General features: G+C 44.3%; 1 protein-coding gene across 8 annotated transcripts in view; it reads right to left on the bottom strand.

Annotated features, from left to right (window-relative positions):
• Positions 1 to 14,898, bottom strand: part of ASCC1 (activating signal cointegrator 1 complex subunit 1) — a 40,093-nt gene that overhangs the window by 23,748 nt on the left and 1,447 nt on the right. For all 8 annotated transcript variants that reach the window (XR_009963404.1, XR_009963403.1, XR_009963405.1 and 5 more), the window contains exons 2-7: positions 14,252 to 14,373; positions 13,401 to 13,500; positions 12,375 to 12,472; positions 10,750 to 10,928; positions 2,894 to 3,030; positions 621 to 740 (exon numbers count right to left, since the gene is read on the bottom strand). Coding sequence is in view for 5 of the 8 variants with exons in the window: in XM_062611598.1 (XP_062467582.1) it covers positions 621 to 740; positions 2,894 to 3,030; positions 10,750 to 10,928; positions 12,375 to 12,472; positions 13,401 to 13,500; positions 14,252 to 14,360 (743 nt within the window). In the remaining 3 variants the exon portion in view is untranslated. The remainder of the gene's footprint in view (positions 1 to 620; positions 741 to 2,893; positions 3,031 to 10,749; positions 10,929 to 12,374; positions 12,473 to 13,400; positions 13,501 to 14,251; positions 14,374 to 14,898) is intronic.

Below are 14,898 nucleotides of genomic sequence, written 5' to 3'. Positions count from 1 at the left end.
CTTCCAGAGAACACTAGCAGAAAAGATGGTGCTGCCACTGGTGACATACTTGTAAAAAATGAGATTGAGGAAGGTCGTTTAGATACCGCCACATCCCAGGCGCTGCTGTTTGTAAAGCTAAAACCATCAGCCACAGTGGCAAACAACACAAACACATGACTGACACCAATCAGGCATAAAGATTTTACATCAGTAGCTCAGAAGACAGATTCCAGGCTACTTACAGATACAAAAATCAACTCTGTAACCAAGTCGTGCTTCACTGAGGACCTTCTGATATAACTGGGTTTTAAGAATAATTAAGTGTTGCAGAATACACCAGGCTGTCCAGATTAATCTGGACTGCAGTTTGGGAACAGCAGACATCAAGTTGTCCTGCCTTCTAAGTCATCTCAGGAGTATCTCCTTGGCCATCTTATCACCTCATGAGCCATGACACCATCATTCAATCTGTCAGACTGCTACAGAAACAAATGACATCTTTCAGCTTCACCACCAGTGACTGATTTAAAGAGCAAACACATCACTGCCTTAACCGGTTTAGGAAGCAAGAATGACTTCATCTTCCTGACTACCAGCCCAAGAAGGAGGAAAGAAAGAAAGAAGCATGAGGAACTCACCTGTCCGAGCCATCCTTCATGTGGACTTTGGCATAAAGGACGTCTGTCATGGCAGGGTCATCGTTCATGTACTCCACTCCTACCACTTCCACAGTCAAGGGCTTGCCTCCAGCAATTTGGCTAAAATGCGACAAATCCCTGATGTTAAAAACCAAAACATCACACATGCTTTTGAAATATGATGCACACACCAAGTATTTGGTTTTACTAGGAGAATGATACAAAATATATTTTTTGCTATAGTTAAACAAATTTGAGGTTAAGTGGGACTTAAATGTTATACAGACCCCATACGGCAGTGAGCTCCAGCAACGTGTTCTTCTCTTTTCCAAATCACTGAAAAAAAAAACACAAACCCAACACACACAAAAAAGGCTCCCTAACTTCTAAAGCTTGAAAGGCTACAGGTGCTATTGTCTCACCATCACAAGAAATACTGTAGAAACACTTGAATTCATACATTCAGTGTTTTAGACACACATTAAGTCAACTTGTCAGTATTCACAGGCCATCTCAGTGCAGAGATCTCCATTTACATTTCAGAAAACCCATCAGCAGTTAAATGGTACAAGTTCTCATTCCAGAGAACCTCCTGCCTTCCCCATGAAGAGAGTGATTGTGATAGTGACACAAAGTCTCCAGCTTGTTGATTTTCACTGGAAAATGTACTCAATACAGAATGCAGTTTTAAGTACATCTCAACATCCACTTACAAATGCCGGAAGTAAATAGAGCTCCAGCTACTCTTGCAGAAAAGCTAAACTGAAAATGCATGCACATGCAATACACACTCCCACACCTGCAAACACACTGTGAAGTCTATCTTGCTTCCAAACATGCTGCGTCCCTGCCTTTACCACCAGAACTTGTGGTAACCACCAGAACCAGCTCCTTGTAAGTAAGTGTCGACGTCTCTAATGCTGAGGTCTCAGTACAGGGAGTGTATGGACAGGCAGAAGCAATAAACAGGAGTTAACAACGTGAGCATGACTTTGCTCTAACCTTGCTCATTTCTATTCAGCTTGCCCAAGAGACTGCCTTTGAGATTTTCTGAAAAGCTTCCCTGGTGCAATAAGAAGATTGTGATTTCCCCTTCCAGTATGTGTACTGGGAGGAAAAGAGCATAAGCGTATTGTCCTGCACATCAAAACCAGAGCACTAAAGGCCACATATTATACAAAGAGTCAAAGAGTGCACACCCATGTTCACATAGTGCTGCCTGCATTTAGAAAAGTAAATAAATGCTAATAAAGGTTTATAAGGGAGGAAGAGAGCCTAAGTTAATTTTCAAAACATATTTCTTTGGGTGTGGCAGTGGAAATAACCTAAGGGTTACATTCGAGTGTTGATTTCCCTCCACTAAAGAGAACGGAGAATAAAGATTTTCTCTGCCTCAGTTCAACCCACTTACAAGGAAGCTGGTGTCTTCCAAGTACTGTGGGCAGAGCCTTCCCCTGGAAACACACTTGCATTTCTGTTCAATACCTGAACTGGAGCTGTCGTTTTAAAGGCAGAGGTATGAATTTTGGCCATGCATTAATTCACACAGGTATTAGCTGGCACAGCATGGCTAACTCTTCACACACCAAGGCAATAAATAAATAAATAGCAAGGATCTGTGCTCTATGTGCAAAGGTGTTGCAGAATCCCTCAGGCCATCTCCAATTTCTAAGCTAAACAGAGATAAGCTAATTACAGTGTCATTCAACCACGTTTACAGTTAAAGCCCTAACACTGGCAGCTCAGTGTTAACAGGCTTTGAGAAAGCCTCAGTCCTGGAGCAGCACTGAATGCTTCAGACTGATTACTTGCATGGCTTATGCTGGCTTCCCTGCACACAGCTCCCTGTATCAAGAAATGCATGTCAAGGACACCTCAGCATCTGCTCTTAGGCAGGAGGGAAGCATCATGCCAGAGCTCACTGCAGGCAAGATGCAAAGGTAATGCAGCTCATCTCTCCCTCTGCAGCAGGTAAAGGACAACAGCAAAAATTGCTCAGAAAAAATTAACAGGGAAGCATGTGAGAAAAAGAAATGCGAAGAGAAGGTCTTATGCTGAGAGCCTGAGCTAAGCTGCAAGGTGCTATTAAACTCTTTGTGACTGCTTGGTGATTTCTACTGCTCCCATTTGAAATGTTTTAGCCTTTTTCTAGACTTCTAGAGTTGAGATAGGCTATTGAGCAGCTTATCTCTTTGCTGTCCCTTGTCAAAGACAGCCTACTGCTTTCCCCCCACTCAAGTACTTGGTGATGACAAGCCTTTTTTATCACTTACTCCACAAAGTCCTCTTTGCATTGCTGTAGGAGGTCACATGCTTTCTGGATCTCTTGTTCATTCAGAAGTACCAGCGTCCCAAGAGTCAGGTGAAGCTTAGAAGGGTTCTGGAACAGGCTGCTGCTGACCCCGTGATCCTACAAATCAGTCCATATATAGGTGTCTTATCATACACGCACACACCTCCATCAGAGGGAAAAATACTACAGACAACAGATACCAAGCCATTAGCACCAAACCTTTTATCTCTGCATCACTGGTCGGGTTGGTAGTGGCTCAAAGTTGAAATGAGAAACAAAATTTCACAGGCTTTGTGAGCAAGTAAGCTCAGGCTGGCAGGCAAGTGCAGCCCCCCACCACACACACTCTCCCTGCCTGCCTTTTCATCAGAGCTGCTGAACAGCAGCCTGGAAGCTCGTTATGACAGGCTCTAACTCAGGGCCCAGAACAGCAGCACTCGCTCATATGGGGTTTCGAGAGGAGACTTCCACAGCTGTCAAAGTGGCAGCTGCCATCAGCAGTGAACTCAACACAAGTCAGCACAGATTTAAAACTTGAGTTAAGCTCATTTTTTGTGCAATAAAGCTGGAATCAGCTGTAGTGACAAGCTCTAAATGGTCTCTAAATCCTGTCTAAACACAGGTTGCACCTCACAACACAAGCACAGCTAATACCAGCTCTGATAATTACATTTTTCTTGTTCCCATGTGCCCTATAGTTTGCTGAGATGAATTAAATTTAAATTCCCTTTATAAGAAGTGCTACGTGTTGTTGCTGGGGAAGAACTGTTCCCAGGTGGAGCAGTGGTTACATTCAGCTTTAAGAGACATGCTCTTTTGTTCTAGGATGTTTATAAAAATACCTCGAGGATGGTTAACACACCCATATTAAAACAATTATTTCCACTTAGTGGCCATTTCCCATCAGTGCATTAAATAAACTCCACTTTTAACTCCAGGTGAAGCTAACTTGCCAGGCCACTGAAGCCCTTCTTTGTCTGATAAAAGTCCACTGACTGAGAAGGACAGCTTTGAAGTTTCTAGTTGTGCTTCAGTTTGAAATAAAACCTTTCAGATGTTTAAATACTGCCGTATCTCAGCCCATCAGAGTTTAATGCCCCACATGTCGCTTGGTATTTTTCATGTTTAATGACAACATCTATATCCTTCTTTACAGCTGTGCTTATGGGCTGAACTAGAAACAAGCCAGCCTGCAAGAGAGAGGTCTGGGTCTTGCCCCAGCCGTCACAGACTGGCAAACTATGGTGGTCCCCAGAAGAGGGAGAGCATGTACATGCCTTCCACAGCTGCTAATTACTGCTGACTGAAACCCCAAATCATACCATGCTAGTAGTGGCAAAGGATGTTGCAAACCTCAGCACTGTGCAGCAGCATGACACAAGCAGAGACTATGTCAGGCACATTAGGAGCAGAAGAAGGAGGGACAGCTCCTTCTCACTTCTCCCCACCTTCCCCTCTCTGTGGTAAAAGCCTTGCGGCTTCCTTTAATTCATCCTGCTGTTAGTTAACATGCATGACAGGACATGATTCCTCTCCATCAGCCTTTTTTTCTCCAGTGGTATCCATAGCCAGAGAGTATTTGGCCCATCTCAAAACAATAGCTTGGGTAACAGAAACTGGGAGAAAGTTCGATTTATCCTTGCCAAGGATAATCAGACAGTGTCACTCCCACAGTGTGCACAGATGATGTACAGTAATGAGAAAGTAGTCCACAGGTCAGAAAGCAAAAGTCCTACCCTCATTTTCTGCCCCAGCATGATCTGTACTGCAAATATCAACCTGTCCCAAAAGCAGCATTTTCCCCTGAGCTTTCCAGCACCTGAGTGTGGGCTGATAGCTGACAAATTGATGGCATGTCATCTCCACATGCCACGCTACCACTGCTAGGAAGATCAGCAGGGAAAAGCAGTACACAGTGAGCAGACCAAGATCTAGATAATATTGGTTTACCCCCTAATATTTCAGACAGCTCCTAAAAACCTGCTTACAGCCCTACTCTTTCACAGGCCAGCAGATCCCACTTCTCCCACACATAAAATAGATGCTACGTCAGATGTAGCTCTCCATGGAACAGGCAATGTTTCTGCAGGCATCTGAGAAGCCCTTCACGGCTGGATGCTGCTCAGCAAGATGCAAGAAAGCTTGAACCCACTTATTCAAATCCCAGATGATGATATGCTATCAGCAACCACTGCGTTGCCTTATGGGAAGCTGTCCTGTCCAGTGGTATCAGTCCTCTGCAACCTGACCAACAGCGCCAGACAACAGCAATGCAGAGCCTAGAAATATATTTTCATAACTCCTGTTAAGGAAAATCACATCCTCCCCCAGGAAGAACAAGACCAAGAGATGTGATCCTGTCAATGTTGTGATTTATGGACATCTTCCAAATACTTAAGGAACCCTTTCAAGGTAACCTACAACCACAAAAGCAGGAGTGAGGAGTGAGATTCACCATCAGAGATGGACAGAGATCCGCTGGCATCTAAGACATGCTCTCCAAGTGCCTCTAGGTGACAAGTTCCTCTTTCACCAGTTTCCGCCCCCATACAATGGAAGGTGGGCACTCCTCATAGCACAAGTCAGTGGCTTGTGACAAGCAGTGGCTTCCTGCCTTAATGAAAGCAGAGCACAAGATCAGGGGAGGGGAGGTGTCACAGCAGAGAATCCCTGTATTCTACAGGGGAACCTGAAAGCAGCATATTTGAGGGTACAGGCTGGCAGATACAAACACATAAACCAGACTCTATCATCTCTCTAAATGTTTGCTGTTCAAACTTAGGTTCTCTAAGGGTGTATTGAGAGACAAGGAGAATACCCACTTTACATACTATCTGTATACGATGACTGTCAATTTTACCTTATTCCTCTTCTCTGACATTGCCTGGTCATGGGCAAAAAGTTACAACTCATTTCCACTCAGCCTTAGAAATCAATTTTTTTACTTCCTCCTGCTACTTTGACTTCTACTTTTGCTCTCCTCCTTTAGAAGAAACATAGGAAGCATTTTATCTGGAGTCTTCACCTTTCTTTGCAAAGCCCAAGCACATTGTTCCTCCAAATCTAAAGCCCTATAGTAGGGAAACCATAGACCAAAACACACTTCAGTGGTTCTACAAGACAAGGCAAAGAATTAATCTTAGCTTTTCCTTCCTGGTTGTGTCTTGTCTACTGTCTTAAGAGCTTCCAGTGTGTCCTGGGTTCAGCAGTAGCAGTCATTTTTCTCCTTCTTAGTAGCTGGTGCAGTGCTGTGCTTTTGCCTTTCCACCTGGGAACAACACTGATAACACCGATGCTTTTAGTTGTTGCTAAGTAATGTTTACTCTGACCAAGGACTTTCTGAGTCTCATGCTCTGCCAGGGAGGAGGGGAAGACAGGAGGAAGCAGAGACAGGACACCTGACCCAAACTAGCCAAAGGGGTATTCCATACCACAGCACGTCATGCCCAGTATATAAACTGGGGTGAGTTACCCAAAAGGCCCAGATCACTGCTCAGGTCGGGCTGGGTATTGGTCAGTAGGTGGTGAGTGGTTGTATTCTCTCCCCTTGTTATTCCCCTTATCATTATTATTGGTGGTGGTAGCAGTAGTGGTTTGTGTTATACCTTAGTTACTGGACTGTTCTGATCTCAACCTGTGGGAGTTACATTCTTTCCATTCTCCTCCCCATCCCTCCGGGAGCAGGGCGAGGAAAAAGTGGGGGAGTGAGCCAGCGGCTGCGTGGTTCTGAGTTACCAGCTGGGCTTAAACCATGACACAGTGTTTGCAGACAGCTTTATGTTTTTGAGGCTTTTTTTTCTTAGTAGCAGGATACTGCATGCCAGCTATATGCCCTCTCCCACCCTGACCCACAAGCAAAAGAGGAAGCCAGATAAACAGCATTTCCTAAGAACTGAATGAAGAGCTGTAGGCTGAGAAAACCCTCCCATTTTCAGTCCCTTCCACTCTGAGATATATTATCTCATTAGCAATGTTTGATATTTACAGGTTGCCATATATTACAGCAATCATATTTCTTCTCCATGCTACATTGTTGAGCCTGTTGAAACTGTAAATGCTGCATTTGCACAGCTCTGAAAGATCCAACTGTGATTTTTCACAACAATATTACTGCAAAGTATTTTCCCTTTTCCACTTGCATACTCAGACATTTCAGTTTTCTTCACTCTGACACCTACATGACTGTAAGAGGAGACTTCCAAGGTCACCCAGTCGTCTGGACTTCCCACTGCACCACATCAAGTAATGAGCCTGCCCAGGTGAGCCACCTCTCCATATCTGTATTAAATTAGCCTCAAAAGAGCCTCTCCTCAGCCCTGCTTCATTGCCTCACCTGGCAGCCCTGATCATACAGTAACGTGAATGACACCTGAAGTTTTCCATATTTAAACCAAGGCTTATCTTATAAAAGGTCTTGAAGACACACATGAAAAAAAAACTAGAAAGCATATGCCCACCAACATAACCCTATGATTTAAAATATAAATGAATGGTTGTCATGGTAACTGCTTCAGAGAGAAACAGAGCCCCTCACAAATGCTCAAAGGCCGGAAGAAATCCTCATACATGCACATCTGGTCCTTTCCCTTCCTTACCCTTATTACCAAGCTTCAAAGGCTGAAGTTTACCTAATTCTGCAATGTTTCACACCAGTAAATTGCAAGAGAAGCACACCACTTCTGTCACTGAAACCTATTCAGATTTCACCAAGTATCCTGAAAAATCCCATTGCTTTGCACAAATCTATAAGCTCTCTTATTGCTCTGTGAGGCACCATTGTGAATTACTGTTTTTCATTACTGATGTGCTTTCCAGCAGACCCTGCTGTGAGATAAAGTGGTATTAGAGTGGCATTACCGGCTGGTGGAGTGATTGAGAGACATAGGGGGCTGCAAGATACTCCTTGAACTAACAGACGGCAATAGATCTACAAACCCTTTTGCTAATACCAGGAGAAGGAAGAGCAGAAAAAGAAAGCACCATATATTGCTAGGCTGTAAATATGCAAACAACCAAATACCTGTTACTGTTTGAATCCTACATTTCAAACTAAAAATGAAAACTCTAGATCTGATGTAAGCTGTACCAGGAACATTTCAGGCCCTCCTGAGAGGTTAACACAACCACATACCTTCCAGGTCAGGGAACCTAGCATCCATGCAGTGTGGAGAGGAGGAACAACATTCCCAGACCTTCTGCCTCCACCCATGTAGATGTGTCCTGCTATAGGGCAGCTTCAGCTGCCACAATTCTGGAAGATTCCCAAAAGCACCTTGATGACTCGGCTGGTGCAAAAGGCATGCCATGTCTTAAGTGCCACACTCTCTCAGAAATACTGATGTTACTGGTATTAGGAAGAGTCACACCTGGGTGCTGGTTCTAAGTACAGTTCAAGCCTGAGGTCTGAAAGGCAGAAGTAACTGTTAAGTTGAATTGTGTTTCCATGGGCACATCCATGCTGCAGGATCCCTGACCATGAAGCAGAGCCTTATAGAACCCCGTGAGAAGGTCAGGCAAGAGGAGGAAAACTTAACATGACTAGCCTGGTTAGCAGTGGTCTCAGCACTCCTCTGACCACGTCTTGGTTTCTGTAGCTTTCTAAGACCAGGAACATGTGAAGGTTTGCAGATGCTCCCAGGCAGCTTCTTCTGAATGAAACTGACAACACTGGGGAAAGCACCAAGATAAATGTTTCAAAGTGGATGGCAAACTCCATGCCTACTCAGGGATGCAAACTGATACCAAAGAATGAGCAAGAGGCAAACAATGTGACAGAGACAGATCAGGAGGGGTTGGAAGAACAAGTAAAGTGACCAACTAAGTCTGGGCCAATGGAGGTCTGCAGAGATGCAACCAAATGAACAAGCCTGAAAGATGAGTGCTCTTCAAGGAGAAGAGCTAGTCCTGTGTGAGGCCAGTGTGTTGTAGGATTAAAGAAACAGGATGAGAGCACAAACAACAGCATTAGCTGAAAAGATGAATAAAAGAGGCCACATCTAAAATGTGACATCTAAGATGTGACACTGGAAGGATTTGTTTGACAACCAAGGCAGCCTGGAAGCCAGAACCCAGCAAAGCATAGGGGATAACACTGTGGTTACCGCCCTGAACAGCAGGCAGGTCTGGGTTTGCCGTGGAAGGGAGAGACCCACAAGACCTGATGGCAGAAAGCTAGAGGAGGATCAGATAAGCAGAGTCCTGAACACCAAGGCTTCAAGCAGAGCAGGGCCAGATCTCAAGGGAGATCAAGTGATAGGACTTTAACAGCCATAAGCCTAAGCAGAAGGGGATAAAGGACAAGAGAAACACCAGACTGAAAGCAATGGTCTCAGCCCACGGCCAACAGCATGAACAGCCGTGACTAGAGCCCTGTGCTGAAGTTACCAGCCTGCAAAGAGCCATTTCTCTCTGCATAACTTTGATGTGTCCCACACTAGGAACCAACAGAGGGAGCCAGGCCACCACTGATGCCAGCCCAAGGTCAGGCACTCTGTCCAGCCAACATTTTCTCAGGCTAATGTTTCCATCCCCTTATCTTCAAGGCTTTCGTTTGATAAAGTAAGCTTTAATAAATGTAGGTGCCACTGGCTAATTGGGACAGATGATCAAGCCTAGCCCAAGGAAAGAGTGCTTGTGGCACTACACTGTTTGGTAATCCCTGGATATATTGGCCAATTTCAGCTGTATCTAACATCAGGTGGAAACCTGAGTGATAGAAAGCTCATAAAATGTCATGGAAACAGGCAGCTGGGCAGAGAGGGACTTAGAACTGCCAGGAAAGACAAGACTGTGAAGACAGCTCAGTTCTGCTCTTGGAGATGAGAAAATTGACATGCAAGTGACCACGAAAACTTGAGCAAGAACTTGTATCTCTCCAGATACCAGATAATTCACACCCACAGCATGCACAGGAAACTAAACTTAAGCTGTGACAGCTGCAAGACTGTATTTTCCCTTTTGAAGGGCATAAGCAGAAGTGACAGACATGAATGTAAGAATATCAGCCCCCAAAATCCTGCTGCTTGTAAACAATCTAACCTATGGTCGCCACAAAGAGGAACTCTTTTCTTTAGCTTAGAGATGTCCTCCCAGCAGACTCAGAGGATACAGTAATTTAATACCACTACCTCCCCTCAGCCTGGGCCTGTGCATTGACATACCACTTCTGCCAAACTAGAAGCATGCTAAAATAAACCAGGGAATACACAGCTTTCACTTCATTCTGTTCCTCTTTTCTCTATGCTTAAGTATTTCCTGCTGCCCTCAGTGATCTGAAGGTAAGTAGGAGGGACTGTCAGCACGAAGTCTCTTGGGGAAGAAGGGAAGCAATTAGATTTGCAGGATGGCATGTGCTACCAAGTAATTTCTTGCTCAGCTCTGGTAATGACACTCATCTTCCCTTACTGTCAGTGACCAGAAGAAAAGTGAAATAGAAGCAGCAGCAAACTTGTGAATTCCTACCTGGTTTCATGGTTACGTAGAAATCATATAAAACATAGAGAGGTCCACTACATTATTTAGTAGCTTTCCTATTAAAACCAAAAAAAACCCAACCCTCTTTTGAATCTTAGATATCTTCTCACCTAGGAAAATCTCTAAGGAGAGCAAAGTATTTTACTAACAATTTGCTAAGTAAGCCATTCCACTTTCCATAAGATTTCGCAACAGCACTGATCTAATTCACAGCAGATCCACCAACTTAAATAAAAGGCCTGTTAAAAATACATTCAGGAAACAGAGCAGAATAAGGCCTTCAAGGTAAATGCTAAAAAGCTATCTCAATAAATTAAATGGCAGTCTGCTGAAGGGCTCCCACTTGATTTTGTGGATCCTTACCTTTGAGCATTTCTCCAACACCTCTTCCTTGAACTGCAGGAACTTCTCCTGGATGGTGGGCTGGTTGAGAGCCAAAGACAGGAAGTGTGTGAAGGGCTGCTTCTTACGGAAGCTGTCCAGGAGAACATCAATCCGCGTTCGGGCAGAGATGACACCACTGCGATGCTGCCCAGTAATCACTACAAGGAAACAAAGCAGCACCCGTCTCATTTCTGTGAAGCTACAGTGAAACTCCTGATACCAATGCCCATGCAAGATAGAGAGTAATTAAATGGACTGTGATTTTACATTATACTTATCCATGCACTTTAAAATATCAATATTGGAGGATATTGTGAAGGTAGGAACATTTCACCCAGGCGATGCCAGGAAGGAATCAGAAAAGCCTGCACAGCAGCAGCTCCCCAGTGTTAGCCCCAGGCTCACTGAAGAAGCGTTAGGAATTAAACCCCCAAACCATGCACAGAGAAATCTTGCCAGACTGCCTGCTTGACTTAAAATGCCTGACATGGCTATGCTTTCCTCTGTACAGACAGGAAGATGCCATCAAAAGTATCCCTCTGCTCTCAAGAAAGTCAGCTCTGAGTGCCTAAAAAAACAATAACTAGGAGTCTATCATTTCAGCATCTCTTCAGATTTCTAGGGCATTATTTCAAGTTTTCAGAAAGGCAGTCAAAGTGAAAAAGAAAATCTATTAAAGATCAAGATGGCCTCTATCGTCTGTGCATGCACTTCAAGGCACCAAACAGAGAACACTTGAGCTTGAAAGGAAAAAACTGCAAGGAGCAAAATTTTCTTGGCTTCCTGTTATTACATGTTTTCAACGTCTCTCAACCTTCCTAATAGTCCTTCACAGTTCTCAGGAAGAATTCAAGATACACTTGTTAAGAAGTATTGCCACGTTCCTGTGCAGCACCACAGTTGGATCCCCCTCGGTCACTTTTTCCTCACAGCTCTGTCATGAACGTAACTCTACAGCATGCCATTTATCACCAGGGTGTGCGTAATGGCCCTTCCAGAGAGCCACTCAGGCAGAAACCCGCACGGGCCAGCCCTGAAGAGCAATGCCTTCTTTCTTTTTAAGTCACTGGAAGTGATGAGAAGGAACATATGGTACCAGAAAGCCTGCTCTCACTATCAGGATCAAGTGACTACACCAGAAAGGCAGCAACGTCATTGAACACTTCTCATATTAAAGCAGATGCTGAAGTTTATTTTGTGCATAAGTATACAACATGGTAACTTTTTCTGGATGGGTATTACAGTTTCTTATTAATGGAAATGCTATTTTCAAAACAAAACAAAAAATCCAACACATTCAGGCCCAAAGTTCTCAAGCCAGTCATCTGAGGCCCAGAATTTACTTCAATGAGACTATTCATAGGTTTAAAATAGATCTTTTTTTTCCAAAAAAAAACCCTTACACTGCTTTATAAGGATTTACAGACAAGAAAAAAATAAACTCAGGAGAAAAGTGAAGTGATTTTCCCATGGCCATAAAGTGAGTCAGTGCCATGTCACAAGCAGGAATTAAATGAAAAACATCTCTTGTGCCTCCTCCCTGCTAAAATTGCATATGCGCAAGAGCTGATGAGAGAACCCCATTTTGTGCATGTTAAACTCACCAATTTCTCCTTCCACTCCAAGCTTGGGAATGCTGATGGAGGTTCGAGTCTCTGCTTCTAGTCTTTTCTTGGTTTCCCCTTTCTTCCCGATGATGTACCTGAGGCATAAAAGTGCAAGAGAGTCACTCATACAGTGTCGCTGGGCCACTCTCCATCAAGTGTGTCCAGCCATGCCACAGATGAACCTCGCTTTGAAGCTGGCTCCAGGCAACTGGGTTCCCCTACACTAGGATTCTCCATGCTGGAGGGATGAATGCACACAGCTCCATGAGCAGGACTCGGTACAGGTATAAAGGCTGCTCCCAAGATGCTGCATGTGACCAGCCTAGAACCAAGGGACAATGTGGAGCTGTGGCTCACAACTAGCTTAAACTAAAATAAGTCAGCTGTCCATGACAGCTCTTCCCAGCACATCCTGCCACAGCTTGTCTGCTGGGTTATCCCTTTTTCCCATTACCCCAGCTGATGAAGAACTAAGGGCTCTTTTTCTGCTTTTTGCTTTGCTCAAGTATCCAGACACACAACAGAATATTTTTGCTTTCCTATATTGCAGTAAAACTATTCAACCAATAAAACTGTCAAAATAACTAGATAAAGCTTTGAACACTACAGGCGTCCCAGGAAACATCAGATTGGAGTGAACAGTCAACTCCAGTCGTGTGTGCTTTCTCTCAAAGCTTTCACAAATTCCCCCTGCCTGGCTGCTGGCCCCAGTTCTTCCTCTGCTTCTCCCATCCTCCCTGATGCTTTTATGTTCAAGGGAAGAGAAGCTCAAAAACCCTTCTGCCAGCAAGAAAGCACCACCTGCTGTCTCTGTCACAGGAAAGGCTAGGACTCAAGCATGGCACAACTGTACTAGAAAGGCACTGCCAATTTTCCCTTCCCAAAAGCTAAAATCCACATCCACATAACGTAATACGCTTCAGAGATCCGGTCCTTACACCAACCTCAAAAAAAAATTATTCTGCACTCAACCACTTCCTCAGCTGGCGGAAACGCAAATAAACCAGAAACACACAGGCTCACTTGTATAACAGGCTGGGAACCTCCAGTCTGCACTGGAAGCCTTTCTCAGTCTCTTCCACCACAAAGGCATCACAGGGCTCATCTGCACAGTCACCAGGGCCTAACAGAAAAAAACAACAGACCTAGTACAACCTTTGTGAAGTTTGGCAGCACTTTATGTAGGACAGTAGTCTCACAGGCTTCTTTTTCCAAGGTTAACTAAAGGAAGAAATGGACTCCTCTCTATTGCGGCTAACTGCTTTTTATTTCACCTTACTACCAGCTCCAGAAAACATAATGACTACTTCTAAATCCACCGCACTGGGAGGTGTAGGAAAGTGATAGTTACAGCCCAGGTTTTCTCTCAGGTGGAAGTTGTGCAACTACCCAGTGAAAATGGTCTCTGCTGGCAGGGTGGAAGCTGCCAGCCCATTCAGAGACCTGAACAGGAATTTAAAGTCACAGAAGAATACAAATAGAAGGTGAGGATAGTTTTGGTTCAAGGGTACAGGTATAGTGTTTTGGAAATCAGTTCTCATACCTTCGGCATGGAAGATCCACACAGCCAATCTGTTTTCCTCTTTTACTAGAAATCTTTCACAGCCAGCAAGAAACCTGACAGTCAGCAGCAAGTCACCCAATCCGCATTAAGTAACTGGGATTATGTCCATTTTGGTCAACAGGATCATCAGGGACCAACACAAAGCATTTTTCTCCCTCTCAAACACTTTGCTTCATCACATGGGCAGGTCCTTGTGCACGTAAAGACATCAGAGATGACGCCAAGAGCTCCCTAGATCCCCAGTGTCAATGCTTTCACCTGTAACATGTCCTGACAGCACCACAGTCACCGTTCAAGCCCCATTCTTTACCTGCACAGAAATCATCCTCCTCTTCATGCTGGTAGGCCTGCTCTTGAATGGCATTCTTCCTATACACCCGCCCCTCAATCCTTATCAGGGTGGGCCGCAGAACGTCCATCCTGCTCCTCCTCCTAATGCAGAAACATAGACAGCTTTGCTAACCTATGCCAACAAAAGGTAAATTTCACTGTTTCCTCAAGCATAATTTGTAAGAGGCATCAGGGGAGCTCTGAGGGGCTCAGCAGTAAAGAGCAAGGTCTGTACCTCCAGAAGAGCAATACCTCCTTCTATGCACACGTATGAGAGACTTCAGAAAGGCAATACCTTCTCAAACCTTGCCTTACTCGTTCAGAGGACTTATAAGTATACTCTTTGTCAGCTCATGAAGCACAATCAAGTAAAAAGGGAAAATTTAAGTAATGTGAAATACATAATGAAACATCAATTTTTTTTGCCCCTGCAAGGTCAGCACCAGATCACTACTCTACCTGAAACTCACAGGTTTTAGTTAAAACTCTCTGCAGCCTCAATGTGCCTTTTCAGCACTGCTCAGGACTATGAACAGTTCTGCCTCGTAATCTTCCACAGCTACAGAGCAGAGACCCTAACCTCTTGCAAAGATTCCCGTACAACATCGACCTCTCTCAAAACACCTG

Source organism: Pezoporus occidentalis, unplaced genomic scaffold (genome assembly GCF_034315485.1).
Source record: "Pezoporus occidentalis ecotype Australia unplaced genomic scaffold, CSIRO_AGI_Poc_V1 ctg155, whole genome shotgun sequence".
NCBI classification, from domain to species: Eukaryota; Metazoa; Chordata; class Aves; order Psittaciformes; family Psittacidae; genus Pezoporus; species Pezoporus occidentalis.
Note: the sequence above shows the minus strand (reverse complement) of the source record. Positions and strands in the feature narration are given on the sequence as shown.